This window comes from Crotalus tigris, unplaced genomic scaffold (genome assembly GCF_016545835.1).
Source record: "Crotalus tigris isolate CLP2741 ecotype Arizona unplaced genomic scaffold, ASM1654583v1 scf7180000017576.4783729, whole genome shotgun sequence".
NCBI classification, from domain to species: Eukaryota; Metazoa; Chordata; class Lepidosauria; order Squamata; family Viperidae; genus Crotalus; species Crotalus tigris.
Window position 1 is genome coordinate 3,165,963 of NW_024096487.1, and position 19,803 is coordinate 3,185,765.

At 35.6% G+C, this 19,803-nt stretch overlaps 1 protein-coding gene across 9 annotated transcripts in view; it reads left to right on the forward strand.

The window, feature by feature from the left end:
- Positions 1-1,802: 1,802 nt before the first annotated feature.
- LOC120315083 (astacin-like metalloendopeptidase) overlaps positions 1,803-19,803 on the forward strand; it is a 42,747-nt gene continuing 24,746 nt past the window's right edge. For 3 of the 9 annotated variants that reach the window (XM_039358809.1, XM_039358843.1, XM_039358817.1), the window contains exons 1-2: positions 18,318-18,930; positions 19,049-19,073. In XM_039358809.1, coding sequence (XP_039214743.1) covers positions 18,859-18,930; positions 19,049-19,073 — 97 coding nt within the window. In that variant the 5' untranslated portion in view covers positions 18,318-18,858. Of the gene's footprint in view, positions 1,896-3,401; positions 3,470-13,543; positions 13,638-14,338; positions 14,407-18,317; positions 18,931-19,048; positions 19,074-19,803 lie in introns of those variants that run through there. The other 6 variants (XM_039358825.1, XM_039358853.1, XM_039358872.1 and 3 more) reach the window with 6 other exon arrangements.

Here is a 19,803-nt window from a genome sequence, read left to right on the forward strand (position 1 = left end):
GTGACAGGATAGGAAAGTCACCAAAAGAGTAAAGGTACTTACAAATAAATGTAAAAGAGTGTTTTTCAAACTTGGCAACTTTAAGATATGTAGTTTAAGATGCTGGCTGGAGAATTTTGGGAGTCAAAGTCCACAAATTTTCAAGTTGCCAAGTTTGAAAAACACCAATTTAAGCAAATATTTCCATTTAAAGGAAATTTCCTAAACCTGTTTGTCTTCACTTGTAGGCTTATAGAAAGAAATAAAAGCTATTATCGCAATGAACCCATATTGATTTTGAATTATATAAACTAATATATGCCAGCGATACATTTTAAAATGACTACTCATGTAATTTATTTGCACTGCAGAATTTCACCTGTGTAGAGTTGTGGGAAATGTTAGTCTAGGGTTTCTTAAATCTAATGATTTTCAGCAACTGAATTTTCTAAGAGGTAAAGGCCAATGAATAAAGCACCCATGATTTAGGATCAAGTTACTCATAAGAAGAACTTTCTATAGGCAAGTTTCTGTACAACTTTCTCAGATTCAATTTTTATGGAAATACCCCTTGAATAACAGAGCCATCAGATTTTAACTAATATGATATATCTGGCTGAATGTTTGGTTATACATGATCCATACAGTCTAACAATGGACACTGTTAAGGGTAAGTGAAGCTTTCTACAGCACGGTCTTCTAATGCACCAGGGTCTCTGGTAGCAAGTAGAGAATTTGCTCAGACTACATGAGTGAGTAAGTACTGTCTTCCCCTGGCTCTACAACCATGTCTCAAAGGGCCTGCTTTAAAGACTACTATCAATGGGGAAAAGTGTGCTCTGCCTTTCAATGAGTTTCATTTGTGGAACTAATCTACTACAATATTCTGCCAATGGGCCTGATCTCATTTCAGCCCCTGTGCTCTTCCTGCTAAGGTTTTCTTTCTCCATTCTCCAGGATATATTAAGAATCAACGGGGGTTGTATGTGTTAAGACAGCAGGTAATAGAGTCATTTGTCACCATGAGCCAACACAGAGCAACTAAGAGTCACCTATCACAATATGATTCAAGGCAAATTAAAAACAAAGAACTCCAGACTGTGTAATGTGCTGTAATATTAACTCTTCCCAGGAAATATACAAAGGGAGACAAGAAGTGGAAAGGGGTAATCCATTCTAAATTACAAAGCTAGACAAAGGTCCAGCTTTGTTCCTGTTCTTTACTTTTGTCTGTTGCTAATCCTACAAGAAACAACTATCCCGGGGGGGCTATCAGCAGCACACTGGAACATATAGGCTTCTAGAGACAAAAAAAAAAAAAAACCTATCCGAAGTTGTCTAAAAGTTTCAGTTCCCGCTATCATCTACTCATGATGAACTCATTTAAATTAATGATGCTCATGTGCATAGGGAAAAGACATATAACCAGGCAGCTCCATGCTAATGAATGATAACACCTAAAGGCACCAGAGTAAAATATAAATGAAGTTCAAGGCTTTCGTGTATAGAAGAGCAGACTACAGTTTTATTACTTTGGAACAAAAAAGTAACCCCCTGTAGAGAGTGGTCTTTCATTTTATAGCAGATAAGGTGTCATATGCTGCCAGTTCCTCTCTCCCAAGGAGCTGATGGCCTGTGTACTGCAGAAGGGAAAAGTGATGCCATTTCACCATTTACAGGAAGAAGCTAGAATAGCTGGTCCTCTGGAGACCCAGCTGTCCCTTGACTCCTCATTACAGGAAGGTAAGAGAACAGGGTTTCCAATTGATAGATCACAGAAAACGAGATGACAACACAATTGCAGTCACATTGTTTACATGGGCTTTATCTGCAAAGCGTTTGATTTTATAGGGGAAGGCCTATTAAAGGAGGAAGCCATAATAAAAAGCGAAGACAGAAAAGAAATATATTTAATGGTATGTTCTATTAGAAGAACTTTAGAGATCCATTCTCATTGTAAACCACTCTGTTTTAATGATTTTGGTGTCATAGTTTAGAATCTGTGCTGTAGATCATATTGTTTTGTATAAAAAGAAAATGCAGCCTATCAGCTATTGAATTTTATAATGTTCTTTGGCAGACATGTGCATAGCAATCAGTCTCTTCATCCTGTCAGAGATGTCATATCTGTATAAATCTATGGTACCCCTCCATGGATGTTCTTGCATTTAACCTAAAATAAAGATTTATTTATTATAGCTAGTCAAGATGAAAATGGTTAATGCTAATTCAAGCACTAACCTTTCCTTACTCTCTATTTCTCTTTGTCTTTGTCTCTCACACACCCCTCTTATATCAGTAATAACAAAAAGAGCTGGAAAAAAGAAAGATTAGGAAAACTAGGGTCAAAATGATATTCAATTTTTTAATATGAACCTTGACCAATGAAAAGAAAGTATGAGAGAAGAACAGAGAGATTCTATTTCCTTGATTATTGAATGCTTGATGGAGAGGTGAGTTTGTGCTTGAACTGATGAATTATGCTACATGAAAGAGGCTTAAAGCTATCTTTCTGGGAATAATCCCATTCAATATGTCCCTTTCCCTTTCCTTTTCCCTTCCCAAACAATCTTTGAATTGCATTTGATGAGTCCCTGCACATTTTTGACAACATTTTTTGGAACTGAACCATCTGTCTTCTTCTGATGGTTGCCCAAATCATTTAACTGGCTTCCATGCATAAGGCAAGATAACAATTCCCACTCCTAGTCCATCATTTTAACCACTAGAACACACTATCTATCATGAATTAGCAACAAACAACAATCCCTCCCACAGTATTATCTTTGTTTTAGACTAACCACCATATTTCAAAGTTGTAAATAAATTTCTGAGTTCTCTAAAATTCTTCGTTAGGCATAACACTAAACACATCAAGGATTAAGATGCAGAGTTCTCTCTCTAAATAATGCTGAACTCCTTAAACTGTGACTTGCTTTTGTTTATTCATAGAAATGTGAGCAAAACTCATCCAACATGATTATTATTCAATGTACTGTTCAGTTAACTAGAGTATAACCTGTTTTATAAGCAATTCACAAGTTACGTATATTTTAAAGTATCAAATTAATCAAAAAGATTACATCACAATGCTTCTTGTGATAATTTTAAATAAAGTACCCAAAATTTACACATTATATCTAACTTGATACAATTTGTGTCTGAAAAATATAAGCTAAGCATTTTATTTCACCAAATCTAATCATCTCAGCCTAACAAGTATTAATTTATCACTGATATATATGTGAACTAGAAAGTTCAGATACTGATATGAGGCTAGAGTGGAACAATATCATTCACATCTTTGTTCTTAATCCTTGAAGATACTACCCTTGCTTGTTCAGTACAATGTCATAGAGAAAAAAAAGCTTTCTTCACATAATTTGGGTTATAAACCTGGAAAAATATTTTTATTTCTTCAGGTTAGAATCTAGACTGAAAGACTACCTTGCCTCATGCACAAAAGTAAAAATTGAATTCAGGTATCAAGGTGAGTCTTAAATAATTCAAATAGACATTTATCTTCATCCCTCTTCTATAGACCACACAAACATTCCTTTATATTATTAATCCAAAATCAAACCTCTGTTTGGTCAGTTATAATCCATGTCATGAATCAGAACAGCCACAAAACATTTACATATGAATAGACAAGTCTGTCTCTATTGTGATATTTCCATGAAGCCAGGTAGAGATAAAACGAGTTGAGAGTACCTAGGAAATATCAGGTCCAAGCAAGAAGTAGGGAAGAAAAGATGTTGGGATTTCTGAAGACTGTTTTTGACTTGATATACATGATCCAAAGGACTATTTTCAACAGCAAAATGTAATCCAATTTAGAAAGAGTAAGTTATTTGACATAACTATAAAGTTTAAAGGAAAGGTAGAGAAGCTTTAACTAAGTTGCTTAATACTGGAACTCTATTATTAATAAAGTGGAATTGACTATTTCAAGCCTATGTTATGGCTGGTTGAGAAGTCAAAAGGTTAAACTGAGATTGTTCAATAGAAATCTTATTAAAGCATACTTAATGTTACTGTGAAGCATATTTCCTTCACTCAGCTGGAAAGCTTTGAAGTTACTTGAATTCCTTGTGGGAAGAATCCAGAGAAAGAAATATTTTGGAGAATATTAAAAATGCAGAATATATTTCCCCAAAGGATCTTAAAGGCAGAAAAGCAAGCCCAGTTTTTCTTAGCCCCAAGCAGAAACTAGGCAAAGGCCAGCTTTTAGAAATGCAGATGTGATAATCCTTTCAGAAAGGCTGGAGCCAGGAAGCTAGAAGCGGATGAGATTAGGAAGGCATAGACCCCTAAAATCTACATACCGCACCTAAACTCTAAAAGACATGATCTTTGGGGACATAATAGGATTAACCCACCAGTACCAAAAGGGCATACTCAGACTCAGGTCAAAGTACATGACACAGGAAATACAAAGCCTCAAACAGGAACAGGAAACAACCTCAAAAGCCCAAGAAGGTATAAAAACCCATGACTCCCAGCAACATGTGATCAGCTTTCCCAGAGCTATGCTTCTGTTTAGCTTTGCTCTTGAATAAACTACAATCTTTTTTTCTAAAGCAGTGTCCATTTTGTTTATTCAGAGCTTGGACTGGACCCTGATGAAGATTTTTCCCTCAACATCCTATAGGGCAGTTAAATGAAATGGTAGCCCTTATGAAAGAATCTTGTCAGTTGCTCAAGCCAGGTTTTCCTTGGAAATCGACATGATATTTATGGTGCTAGTTCATCTACTTTCCAAGTTCCTCCCCATCTGGGAAAGAGAAAAATTCTTTAGCTGTTGTTTCTGCTTTGTTTCCCATCTTTTGTTCTTCTGAGTTGGAACCTGTAATATCCAAAAGATGACTGCAGATGATGGGGAAAAACAAAACAGAAACATCATGGTATTGTCTAGCAAACTTCTTGGCTAATTATTTTAGGCAGAGGTTTTCACTTTTTTGGTTAGGAATCTGTTTTTGGCCTTCATGTAGAATATCAGGGAGTCTCTCTCTCTCTCTCTTCCAAACCTGATATGGCCAAGACAAAGAAAGGAGGAGTAGATAAAAAAAGCATATTTGATTCACTTCAATTTAATTAAACATAAATATAACTAATTAAATAGAATAAATATTTTATCAGCTTATTGCATTAAATATTACAATAGGGCAATAAGATTGGGAAAAGCTTCAAAAATTGTGAGAGGCTTATGAGAGATTTTCATCCCTGATTTAGGATCTGGCAACCAACAATCCTGATTTAGGACCTTCACCAATCAATAAGTAGCTTTTTTTCACTTCTTTCTCCTTCTCTATCTCCTGGCAGAAAGATTGCAGGCTTAATAGATGTGATTTGGCAATGCAAGATAAATGTCACAAGTGGTCTGCCCAGATAGCGGAAGTCACATAAAAATAACAAGAAACGGTTCTTCCCTGATGTATTTGTTTTGTATGGATGGGCAAATACTGTATATAAACAGCTACCCAGTCAAATATATGCAAAAGGGATGGGTCACAGGTTTAGGTATGCCACTAAATTTTCTCTAACATAAATATATGGGTTTACTTTTATAACTATTGACTTGACTTATGAGCCTATCACGAGACCATTTTTGCATGAAATAGCAAAACAGACAAAGGGAAGAAAGAAAACATGAATAGAAACTGAAATCCAGACAGTTTATTTCAAGCCAGAAAGCTGAACTAGTGCATCCACTGTGAAACAACTAGATTATCTTTTTTCCACCCAGATATATGAAAAAAGAGAAAGAATACTTAATTTTTATAGGCTGTAATGATGTTTAGGGGAAAATAATGAGAACAAGCTGGAAGAAAAGAAAGTAGACAATATGTGTGTTCAAATATATAGCAGACTTTGGCATGCCATAGAAGGAATAAAAAGAGGAGTAAAAATGGACATGGTGTCTTATAGTCAGTTACTTAGATGGGATGGGCAAAACTGGCAGTTAAGATTACGGGAAGATTTAGCGCAAGAAAATATTATTTATTCTTGGTTTCAATATAGGCAACTAGTAGATAAATGGAAGGTGGATTGTAAATTGGGTTTTCTTAGAGAAGATGGAAATCTTATTAAGCAAGTCAAGGATCAAAGACAAACCCATATCAAGAGAATTTATGGGGTATTAGTTGAAATGGACTCAGAAACGGAATTAATTAAAGATTGTATGATTAGATGGGCGCAGAATTTTGGTGTCCCAGTCTCATTGGACATTTGGGAAACCATTTGGGTGAGAAATGTCAAATTTACACAAGCACAGAACCTTAGGGAGAATTTTTATAAAATGTTTTATAGATGGCACCTTGATCCACAAAAAATGTCTCTTATGTACCCTGACGTGCAACCCAAATGTTGGAGATGTGGTTATAAGGATGCTTCCTATTATCATATTTGGTGGTCATGCAGAGAGATAAAAGCATTTTGGATCAAAATATGGTGGAATATCCAGAGAATTTTTAGAAGGAGGGTAAAATTTACTCCGCAATTATTTTTGTTAGGCATTGTTACAGATTGTGATACAAAGGAGGTTGTATTGATGTTAAATTTGATTACAGCCGCTAGGCTGTTAGTAGGACAATATTGGAAGAAGGAATCTTTGCCTACATTGCAGGAATGGTTTCTTAAAGTAGCTTATCTGGCGGAAATGGCAAAGATTTCGGCTTTCTTAAAGCAACAAACGCAAGAGAAGTTCCTTGCTGTTTGGGACAAATGGATAAAATTTATACAATTTAGATTGGGTATACAAAAATATCACATAGCTTTTTTATAAGTTTTATTTTTATATATATATATAGATATTTTATATATATATATATAAATATAAATTTTTTAATTTAATTTTTTATTTTTATTTCTTAATTTTTAATTAAGCCTATATTCTGCTCTGGGAAGCTCAGGGGGGTGAAGGGAGGGTTTTTGTGAGGGGTGGGGGATGGGGTTTTTTTTTTTATATATATGTAATGTTTAGTTTCTTTTTTGTATATGTTGTCTTTTGTTTTGTATTGTTTTTGTTTTTTTGTAAAATTTATAAAACTTTCAATAAAAAAATATATATATATATATATAGCAGACTTTGAGATAGTTCAATAATAATGCACACTTGAATTCATTGGGGCTGCTTTGTAGAAGAAAACCTACTCTTTTAGTGAGAAGCACCTTGAAGGATGTCACAATATTAGATGTTAGAGTTACACATACTGTACCACCTAAAAAACCACAAAGATTATATAAATGCTTAGAAACCCACAGCATTCCTTAATCTTTATTATTTTCCTTGATTTTCATCTGCTCATTTTGTATAGCAACCATTTTCCATATTTAAATCTTTCTGTAGTGTAATTGTGTCCACTATGAAAAATAATTTGTACATTCTTCATCCTTGATGACATAGTGACTATAATTCTGAGTAAATCAGTACGACAGAGTACAGATATTCATCTTTCAATATGTATCTACAGTACTCTAGCAATGTCACAAGCTAAGAAAAAACTTTGAGAAAGTATTTTTTTTGAAATATTTGTTTTGATAGAATCACCAAGTTATTTCAAACCAAAGACAAAGAATGCATCCATCATAGAGAGCTTTTTTTTTGAAGTAGTTATTTATCACAGGATAAAGAAACACAATCATATTTCCAATATAATATAATAACATTGCATTTCTAGTGCATATTCAGTGAAGGACATTTTCTGTTATTAGATGCTCAGTTTACACAAAATTTGTGTGACTAGAATTCAAACACATTACTTCCTTCAGCTATAATGAGGCTTATTTGCATTTTTTTAAAAGATCAGTATAAATTGCTTTAGGTTCATGAATACTATTTTTCCCCAAAAAACATAATTTACAATTTTTGAAAAGCATTTTTATTAAGCAAAAGGATTCTAAGCAATTGTCATAATCCATCAAAAAGAGGTCATTTCATATAAAAATATGTTGAAATCAAAGCCTACCATACTGCCTGCAGAGCCAATCTATTTCTTGGAATAACAACACATTGTAATAGCCAGGAGTGTCCTTTTATATGAAGAACCTATACATTATCATGTATATTATGTGTTTGGTTTGAAGAAATAGGAAGGAAAAAGAGAAAAAATTAAACAGGGAAATGCAAGTGAACAAGAAAAATGTGTTTGTTTTCCCTCGTATATGTGTAGGAATATAAAAAGTTATATATATATAAAATTCCATAACTATATATAACTATATATATAAAGATCCCTTATAAAACAGAAACATGAAAGTCTTAAAATATAGTATGTCAGCTTCTATCTTCTTATACAAGAACAATCTGAAGAAGGAGAAACAAATATTTTGCATTTAAATTCTGTTTAGTAGTATGTTTCAAATTCATAACTGAATCTGGAGATCAAGGAAATAGTTATTTGAAGTACAGTATGCAAGCAGCTTATATAAAGAAAAATAAATAAATACTATATCAGAACCAGAAGGCTGAATCTGTTAAGTAATTCCATAATTATTTTTGTTTAATCACACATTTCCATCTTGAGGACAATTTGATGTTCCAGATAAATGACCTAAAACCTCACTTAGCAAGCCAAATTTACAAATCCCTTAGGAGGGCTTTTGTTCTTAATTTTGCACAACCCAGTCTTTTAATGAAAGCTTTGCTGGCTATATTTTAGTCCTGTGGGAATGCGAGTATTAGTGTTAGAACGTCTCACATGCCAGACAAACAAAACAGAGTTCAATGGAAAATACTTCAGTTTTAATAAAAAGTGCTTTATTAGCATGACGGAAAAGCATTACACATTTCCTAATTAGAGATATGCTATAATCTTCAAAGTAAGATATCATAGCCATTAAATTAGTGAAAATTATATAAATAAATGTAATTGAGGGCCAATGCTTACAGGTAGTCCTCAGCTTATGACTACAGTTGAATCCAAAATTTCTGTTGCTAAGTGAAACATGTGTTAAGTGAGTTTTGTCCCATTTTATGACTTTTCTTGCCACAATTGTTAAGTGAATCACTGCAATTGGTAAGTAACACCGTTGTTAAGTGAAACTGGTTTCCCCATTGGCTTTGCTTGACAAAAAGTCGCAAAAGGTGGTCACATGACCCCTGGACACGGCAACCGTCATAAATAAGAGTCAGTTGCCAAGCATCTGAATTTTGATCATGTGACCACAGGGAGACGGCAATAAGTGTGAAAAACAGTCATAAGTCACTCTTTCCAGTGACATTGTAACTTTGAAAGGTCACTAAATGAATTGTTGTAAGTCAAGGACTATTTGTTTGTTTAAGTCATTTATATGGATGCCAATCTCACAACAATGACTCTAGAATTTGCACCTCTGGCTGTGAGAGCCAGTTTATCAATGTGGCATTCAGGGCAAGAAAGTGAGACATGGTCCTGGCTAGGAGCCCCCAGGTAACACCCAAAGATATATGAGAAAAAATTCCTGCTGTTCCTTTGAGCCAACAAAATCCCTTAATGGCTGCATACAGGGAAAAGACACGCAGACGCTTTCATACAGCTATAGCTTAACTGCTGCTGACCACCATGCGATTCCTAATAAGATTTTAAAACATGATATTTTTCATGGAAACAGCAACAAACAGCAAAATGAAGCTGTCCTATAAGAGACGGCATAATGACAGTCCTTGACAACTGTCATAACAGATACTGGTCATTCACTGAAAAACATTGCATGCTTGTTGCTCTCTCTCTCTCTTTTGTTCCATTGGAGCCAATGATAACACATAAAGCATCTCATGATCTTTGTCCATGAAATGTGGAAATGCTCCAATTTTTGTAGAATTGACCATATACTGTATTTTCAACAAACTGCATTATGAAGTCAGGGCACTTTGAAACTCAAAAATAACCCCTAAATCAGACTCCAGAATTATATGGAAAACAGAAAGCAGAGGAATATACAGGAATACTTCTGCCTCTATCATAGAAGTTCTGTATGAAAAGATTCAGTTTCATTTATTTTCCTCGAATAAGTGTTACAAAGAAAATCACACTCCAAAATAAATAAATAAAATTTTCTTCAAATCCGTTAAGATATACAATAGAGAAATCCAAAAACTGCCATACAATTTGCAATATGTGTGTGTGTGTGTGTGTGTATGAAATATACAAGGAAACATACATTGTGCTTAAGCATGTGTGCTTTTTAAAAAAAAGAAATGAAAGAGTTGGTAGAATTACGTGAATATATGAAAAGAAAACTGTATAGATTGTGACTGACCTCTTTCAGAGCATCCATGCATATCTGGTCAGACTTTAGCATTAATCAGATCCCTGGCACTCTTAAAAATTGAACAAGTTTATGGTGCAATATGCACAATCTGCCACAAGAGTGCAACAACTAACCGTGCTTTGAATTGCTGTTATAGGAATCCAGTTATATAAAACAATGAAGAAAAATAGAGGTGTTTTTATCCCCCACAGAAACAACTTCAATGATCAAAAGCTTGCCTGAACTTGCTTTTCTTTTATATGTTCTATTTACATAATATTTAAGCAGTATCAACTCACAGACCAATTAAAAAGTAAAGAGAAGGAACCGATTTTTCCCAGCCCCTTTTTGCTTAAAAAATGTGTGATAACTAATAGATGGGATGATTACTCAAGTCACCATCAACTCTCTTTCCGCTCAACTCTTTCTGGAATTCTGGCAGAAAGAAGGGAAAGGTCAAAAGGGGATTCTTCCCTGGTAAAGTCCAAAAGTCCAGCCACATTTTTTCTTGTGGAAGGTCTTGGCCCTGAGACAGAAAGGAGAGAAATGGCATGGAAATGGCAATAAGTGCAGAGGCACGGTGCAGATACAGTCTTGGGGTGAGGACTGCACAAGCCCCAGAGAAAGCTGTTCTTGGAAAAGCAATATATAAAACTAATGCTCAAGAGAGACTATTGGCAGGTCTCCAAGGATTGTGGAGTGGAGAACTGCTTGAAGCTGCAGAGACAAGCTGATTTCTTGGGGAGCAAAGGTGAAGAACAGAGTTTTAGATTAGGGCCTCTGAAGCTCCCATCTTGCATAAGTTCCGTTTAAACATGTTAAATTTTCTGTGGGTGGGTCTGTCTGATAGCCTTGATAATTGCCTTTGCTGTTATATATGACGTTTATTGTATTTGTGCACAGTAAACTGAGTTGTTGTCTGATTTTTCCATTGCGAGTGCTCTTGAGCCAGAGAGCCCATAGATCTTTACCCAGTCTCTCAGTTGAAATTTAAGAGAGATTAATGTTTAAGATTCTGTGATTTCATCAGTGCTATGGTTTCTGTTATCCTTAGGTCTACCTCTTTCAAAGGAAATCTAATTTCTCCTTGTTTTATTATCAATAAAAATGATTTTTAAATTATACCTTCTGTTCCAGCTCCCCAAAATAGACGGGGAAGCTGGTTTCTCTGGTCACAGCAACCATCAGGTGGCGATAAGGATTACATATTTCTATTGCTGCTCCTGCTGCTCCTGCTGCTGTTATCATCTTCCTCTTCTTGTCCAAGAATCACTGGCAAGAATCACTGTATGGCATATGAATCTCTCTGAGTATTACAGGGGGAAGAGTTCAGATTAAGGCACTCCCCCAAAATATATGATAGGGTCAGAAGTACTACATAACAAGTACGCCAATATATAAACAAGGGTCGGGGAATATAAAATCAGATGTAGGGACAACACCAAAGCCCTCACTTGTAGGGACAGAGAGATACAGATGCATCCAGGAGGCCCAGTTTCCCTGATCTCTCCTTTGATATGACACATTCCTGTACCTTCTACCATCAAGCCATCCTTTCCCCCAAGTCCAGAATCACTTCAGCAAGGCATTTTCTTCAAATTTTTCATCTTCCTTTTCAGAGATATCATCAACCATCAACCCCAATTATAATTTGCTTTGTTGAATGAAGGTAAATATACGTGTCCCAGGATACCAGAACACATTCAGTTTTGCAGCTACTAAGATTGTTGGACGAGCAAGCACAATAACAGACAGGGAAGTGATTGAAGCCTGGGAAACCGGAATGCTGATTTATCACCAGCCTATCAAGTATTTAGAAGACGAGGGCTGGGCAATGTTAGCAAATGACAGCTAACAATATAAAAGCCAGCCATCAATACATCCTAATCAACATCTAAAAAACCACATACAACAGGAACTACAAATACCACACACAAAACAGCACACAGTCTGCTAGAGAGAAGTTCCCTGAAGATGGGCTCCAGCATGAGTCCAAAAGCTCAGAAAACAAAACCTTTGGTCCTGGTGACCGACCCAGACTGGATCCTACAATTTATTTCATTTTTCATTTATTCCATTTACTCTTAAACCATTGGCAGTTTCTTCTTCTATTTGTTCTTTCTATAAAATCAGTCTTAGCATTCTTTGTTCATACTGGTCAGTAACATTTGTATCCAGTCCACACTCATTTAATATCCATACAGAATTTGAATCCGTAACTTTTTATTGTATGCCTCACCCTTCATAAATAATCATTCCCATGATATTCAATTTTTGATATATCCCTCTGTCATTTCCACCTAAATTGGTATAAATATTTAAATTTATATGCTGCCGAGAGTCGTTGCATCAGCGAAATGAGTAGTATATAAATAGCATATAATAAATTTTTTATAGAGCTATTTTCACTTATTTCAACAAACATATATTCCTTGCAACACATAACCATTATTCCAGTATTTGCCCATCTTAAAATTTCTATATTTTTGCATCTTTAGTACATATTTTATCATAGTACACAATGTCATCTACTTCTTCAAGCTTTCCTCCCTATGATGTGCTACTTGCTATTGTTCCTTCCATTTCCCCCTGTCAAGAGACAACTTTCTTGGTCATTGATGTATTCATTTGCAAATCCTTGTCTCTCGGCTGTGTCATACATTCTGTCTAACCTTCACTGCACATCACTCAGGTTCTTAGTCAACAACAAAGCATTCTCTGAATAAAAAAGGGACACATTCATGACACCAATAGACAAACCTTTAACATCCCTACAAGCATGCCTTATACATTTATCCATGAATGCAACAATGAACAAACCAAAGTGTTGTCAAAATGACTTAAGCTTCATGATGCCATTGTGCAATGATGCAGTTATCTAATTTGTATTAGACACATCAAAGCATTATGATGGTACCTAGTACTTGCAGAGACATATGGAGAAAGACTTCAAATCATAATTGGAGGGGTCAATGTGAAATAATTCACCTGACCCTTAAGCCATTTAGAACTTTACAAGGGTAAACCATCAATCTGAATTGAGCTTGGAAACTTAGCAGAAGCCTCTGGAGATATATAGTAACCTCTTTTATGGATACAAAGAGACATGACTTGTTAGAGGCCATGGGAATATTCCTTGACCTTGTTCCCAAAGCTGTGAGACTCTTCTCATTCCTGCCACCAATGAGCTGGCAGGTCTAATACAGGGAGATCTGCAGGCAGAAACTTCTAAGCATGCAGGCTTCATTAGATAATCTGATGATATTTATTAGATATCAGATAGTTCCATATCTCATTGCTGTCCTCTAACATCATCTGGATCTTTGTAACTTGGATCTGGGATTCCCTAGATGACCAGGTACTTTATTTTACCCATACTTTCACAAGAAAGGAGCAGTCTGTTTAAGGCTTGTTTGTTTTTACTGGTAAGTATTATTTTAATTGTTTATTGTTTCTGACTCTAAACTTCTCTGGCATTTGACTGAATTACAATATCAAGATATCCCATTATAAATAAATCTCTCTTTTCTTACTGACTATTGCCATGACAAAATGTAATTTACTGGCTGGCAACAAATGGAATTAAATTGGATGCTGAATATGTTTGGCATTGCTAGTCTTAGCCTCTCTTTCAAAATATCTGCTGGCATGATATTTTTGGATCATTACAACTATTGTCTCTATCTGTTTGCGTGTGTGAAATAAACATGCACAAAAACTGAATTGGGTTCTAAGCTTTCTATGCCAGTGATCTGAAGACAGGGATAAACAGGACTCTCTTGTTTTTTCTTTGAAGACATTTCACTTCTCATCCAAGAAACTTCTTCAGCTCTGACTGGATGGTGGGGAATGGAAGGATTTATACTCCTTGCAGACAGCTGATCATTTGCATTCTTTTACAGAGTTCTTTAGGCATTTGGAGGTGTACTTATGTCCTCAGGGTCACCTGAGTAGTGCAAATGTGTGTGAAGCCTTCTTGGCTGCAGGATGTTTTCTATCCTGTGTCCCTTCACTGTTGAAGACAGGCACTTTGGGGATGAGTCTGTGTTGTTTGCATCTTGTATACTAAACTGCTGACAAAACAAGCCTGCTGAACAGCTGTAAACTACAATTTTCCCCACTGTAGAAACGGACCCAAACTCCAGAGATCCGCAGTTTGGCAAATATGAGGAGGTATCAAACTTAAATGCAATTGTAAGTAAATATATAATGGTGCAGAATTGGGTGAAAGATTCCAATTTCATATATGCTTATAGGATTTAAGGAAGCAAATGCCTATTAAGGAAAAGGGAGCTTGATAGAAATGTTGTCCCAGTGACAGACACTATTGATAAATGACAGGCTGTGCATCACAATGAAAAGAATGAAAACTATACAAGTAGTATAAAGAATAAAACATGTATAGTGCTGTACAAGTCAATGCTGCAATTGCAACTGGAATGTTCTGTGAAACTGGGTTCCTTATGTCTCAAAATGGATATTATAAAACCCTAAAAGAAATCCTGAGAACAACTCCCTAATGCTTGGATTTTTGCTTCAAAAAAGGTCATGTGCATTTATGATTGCTGTGGAGAAAATGGACAGATTGTGCCTGATGAGAGATTAAAAAAAAAGAATTGTTATGTTAGAGACATAACAATAGCCATCAACATGGGCATATTTAGAAGAGAGAATATAACTACATGGAGAATGAAATTACTGATGGCCATTAGCCTGAGTTAGATTTGAGATAAATTGAACACTGAATCCGTACTATTATTTCCTGTTTTAACAACTAATTAGATCCATTCCTGAGAACCACTATGATAAAGCAAAGAAAAAAAAGATTGTTTGGGGAAAAGACTCTGGTTAACAGATGCCTAGAGTTGCTGTCATTCAGTTAGATAACTCCATTGTTTTGAAGTTATTTCATGCATTGATTAAATTGCTTATGTAATTCCAATTGTTTGTTCAGATTCCATTCCACCACCTCCTCCCCAGTCAAATGGAGTCAATAGAAGTCTCCAAGATTCACAGATTCCTCCAAGGCAGAAGTCTGAAATTCGTTTCCCCTCAATCCCCCAGCTGGAAAGAGTCATCCAGGCTGGGTTCAGTGCAGCGACCTCCTTTTTGCTTCTTGTCTTTTCCTTGCCAGATACATTTGCAATTGGCTGGCCTTCTATTTTATAACCTGCAGCTGTAGAAATAAGATTCCCTGTTTCCTTTTAATGTGATTCAGAATGGCATATTGAGCTGGACAATCTTACAACTATCAAAATAACCAGGGTCTTAGTTCTATGGTCATCGCTTTGAACTTACATTTACATATGGAATTGAACTGGATAGCAGGAGTACAAGGAAAGTAAATGAGTGCTCCCTGTCATTCTTTTTTTATATATATAACAAGTTTTCCAATTTTCCATTTAAGTATTTAGAAAGCAGCGTGGTGATTGGGTAGTCAATAGTACAATAACAAAATCTTTAGTACATGTCTCAGGTTAGTTACATCATCAAAAAATTCCTTCTTTATTTCCCTCAACATTTGCTATATCATATTTAAGCTAGTAAATTTGTAATTATAACAAGCTCAGTTAAAACATTTATCAATATATTTATGCTTATACATATCCATGTCCTGTATTTAAATTTTACCTAATTTTTAATTACAATATTTCAATTTAACCTTTAATATCCATAGTATTTAAATTTCGGGTAACCCAAATTTCCTTTATTTCATTACATAAAAATTATAATACCTAAAATACACCTATTACTTACTTAAATATATTCTTATTTTATTTCATAGACATTTTCTATTTCTCATCCTAGTACATCACACTTACTAACGGAGTATGTTTATTGTCTCAAATCCATCGTCTATGTTATCTGGGCTAAACAATAATTCAAAGCTATTTCTTAATAATTAATTTTCATTTCCCTTATACATCTAAATCCTCAATATTCGGCCAATTAATCCCTTATTTTTTATCATTTGTATAGGTAGATTTTCTCTAAAAGAATGTGTCCCCAAAATTGTCCTTCAAATCATCTAATGATGCACTTATCATAGCTGTAATTAAATCCATTCACCTTGTTGCTGGTTGTCCTCTAGTTTTCTTTCCTTTATCTTTACCCAGCACTATGGACTGCTCAAAACAGAATGACCTTCATAGAATATGCTAAAATATGGCCATTTGTTCCTTCTGGTTTAATTTGTTTAATTTGTTTGAGGATCTATTTATTAATTTTCTTGACTATCCATGGTATTCTCAAGACCCTTCTTCAACACCAGCATTCAAAAGCTTCAAAAGTCTATCCATCCTGCATAGAGACCCAGCAGGAAAAGCATTGCCAACATGATTCTAAACTTTGTAGGTATAGACAAATCACAGCATCTGAACATTTTTTTGCCCTAAGGCCTTTATTGCTACCCTATCAAGAGTTAGTTTATAATATATTTCTTCTTTGGTGTTCCTTTATTGGTAAAAATTGAACCGAAAAGGTAGAAGCTATCCATTATTGAGTTGTGGTGGCACAGTGGTTAGAATGCACTACTGCGGGCTACTTCTGCTGATGGCCAGCTGCCTGCAGTTTGGCAGTTCGATTTTCACCAGCTCAAGGATGACTCAGCCTTCCATCCTTCCGAGGTCAGTAAAATGAGGACCCAGATTGTTAGGGGCAATATGCTGGCTCTGTAAACTGCTTAGAGAGGGCTGTAAAACACTATGAATGGTATATAAATCTAAGTGTTATTGCTATTGCTATTATTTCAATGTCTTTTGTTATCAGTTTGGTTTTCTTTTTATTCAGTTGTAGTCACACCTTTTTCATGCACTCTTTGACTTTCATCACTAGAGTTTTAAGATGATTTGCATTTCTAACTAACAAAAGTTATTGATGTATCATTCTCTGATTTAAAAATATGCACATCTTCTTCCAATCTAGCCTTCCTTAGTACACATTCAACTTATAGGTTGATTAATTAAGGAGAAAGTGTATAGCTTTGTCCCAAAAGCACTTATCCAAAAGGCAACTGGACTTTCTTGGTTTTTCCTTGAAAACATTTTACTTCTCATCCTAGAAGCTTCTTCAGTTCTGGCTTCAGCTTGGATGAGAATTGAAATGTTTTCAAGGAAAAAAAAAACAAGAAAGTCCAGTTGCCCTTTGGAAAAGCACCTTTGGAACAACCATGACTTGGATGACTGAGAATCTCCATAGACATATATAGCTTTGTCTTACTCCATTGCAGACTGGAGCCAATCCATTTCACCATGTTTTATCCAGACTGTGCCTTCTGGTTCTATGAACAGAATAGATTTTGCATTAGGACAATGAGATGTTCAGCAATTTCAGTTTTTCTAAGGATATTCCATAGCTTGACATAATAAAAAAAAAACCTGAGTTTTTTTCTTGTAATCACTGAAGCACACATTGACTTCTTTGTGGCATTCTTTGGCTTTTTAAATTAAAGTCAAAACATAAATTTGAGACTTTATAATTTTGGAAATTAGACATTAGAAGAAATTAGTAATAGTAGTAAAGTTGGAAGGGACCTTGGAGGTCATCTAGTCCAACCCCCTGCTCGGGCAGGAAACCCTACACCATTTCGGACAAATGGCTGTCCAGTCTCTTCTTAAAAACTTCCAGTGTTGGAGCATTTACTGCTTCTGGAGGCAAGCTGTTCCACTGATTAATTGTTCTCACTGTCAGGAAGTTTCTCCTTTAAAGATTCCACACAAAAAAGAAAAGCTAGCAAAGTTGTCTTTTTTTTGGTGCAACAGGCAAAATGAAATTCATTCCTCTAACCATCAACTATTGCCCAAAAGAAATTAAAAGAAGTGAATACCTAATTCTGAAACTGCACTTTGACTTAAGAGACCCTCACATTTATCATATCTAGCTCTTGACAACTGCAGTAATATGTGCAGCTATTGTTATACAAGAACAGTATATGACAAATACTTGTCATATATTAGGGGTCTCCAACACCCAGGCCACAGACTGGCACTGGTCTGGGGCCTGCCAGAAAACAGGCTATGTAAGCAAGCAAAGCCCCATCCACACACACATGGGATCCAGGCAGCACATGAAACCATACCCCTCCCCCCAGTCTGCAGAAAAAACACCCTCTATGGAGCTATCTCTGGTACCCAAAAGTTTGGGGGCCATTGTCATATAGTGTTTATATATTGAAATGTGGAAATCTGCACATTTTCATCCTCATGACTAACTTTGTTTGGGTTGTGGACCTACAAGTTGGAATACTGCCAGCTTCCAGGAGAAAAGCCCAATGCTCCAGGTGCATGGCTGAAGAATGGGCTCATGTTCCTAACACTTTTTTCCTTCTTACTTATGTACCGATTACTCACACATCTCATTATTAGTTACCCAACAGTTAGTCTTGCTCATATTGCAACATTCCTTGTTTTGTTTTGTTTTTTTTTTTTTAAGATAAAATAGCACAAAATGATCCCTAGCCAACTCTACTGGGAATTCTCACAGCTTGTTTCTTTCTGAGAAAATACATCTTGCCATCTAACTGTTCTACAGTGATTAAAGCCAGCAGTCTTCACTGAAAATTGTAATCCAATGAGCAAATACAATCACTAGATCTGAAGAAGCAGAGCTCCTTGTAACTTACAAAAACCTGTGAAAAAAAATTCAAAGATGAATCTTCTAGCACTATTGAGCCCCTTATTGTTATCCTTCCATAGGCTTACAAGAAGTAAATCTGTCCAGGTGTGTCCTCAATCAGCTGAAGACAACTATCTTGACTTCTGCTTTGAAGAACTCACTTTTTGCATCTCTGCCATAGTAATACATTATACACATTAAAAAGATATTCTCTCTTTTGCAGGGAATTCGGGAAAACAAGGACTCAGGTAAGTTTGATTTATATTTATAACTCTTTTATAAATCATTGTATATGTTAAATTTGGATTGCTAACAAAGAGTTAAAGGGAGACGGGTATAGCTATTTTGAGCTACTTAGCTCTCCTCAGCCAGCATAACCTTCTGAGATTCGAAGCTGGGCTGCTTGCATGTTAGGCAGCTGTGTTGACCTCTAGGCCACAGGCTTTTTCTTACTTTGCCAGCTGTATCAGGGAGGGAAGAGACCAGGGGAGGAGATATGTCTTAAGTGTTTTTTTACGATGCACTCTGTCGGCTCACTGGAACCAATGGAACCACTTTGGCCTTTACTACCCACATTCCACAGAACCAGTTTGGTATAGTGGTGAAGTCACTAGGCTAGAAACCAGGAGACTGAATTTTACTCATGCCTTATGCAAGAAAGGTGTAGGCTGGGTGACTCTCTCTCAGCCCAGCTAAGCTCACAGGAGAAAATAGGAGGAGCAAAGAGTATTAGGTATTATGTCACTGAGGTAAGAGAAAGAGGCAAAAATGTAGAAAAAAGGAGAAAGAAAATCAATATAAAGAAGTGACTTCTGATTTTCTTTTATAACAGTTCTAAGTAAATTATCATCTTACTTCATGTTTACTACATTACTAACATTTTCTGTAATCTATTTTTTTCTAATTACCAAGGCTACATTTCATATCATTTTCATCTTTTCTGTTTTGTACACAAAAATCAATAAGAGATTCCAGTCA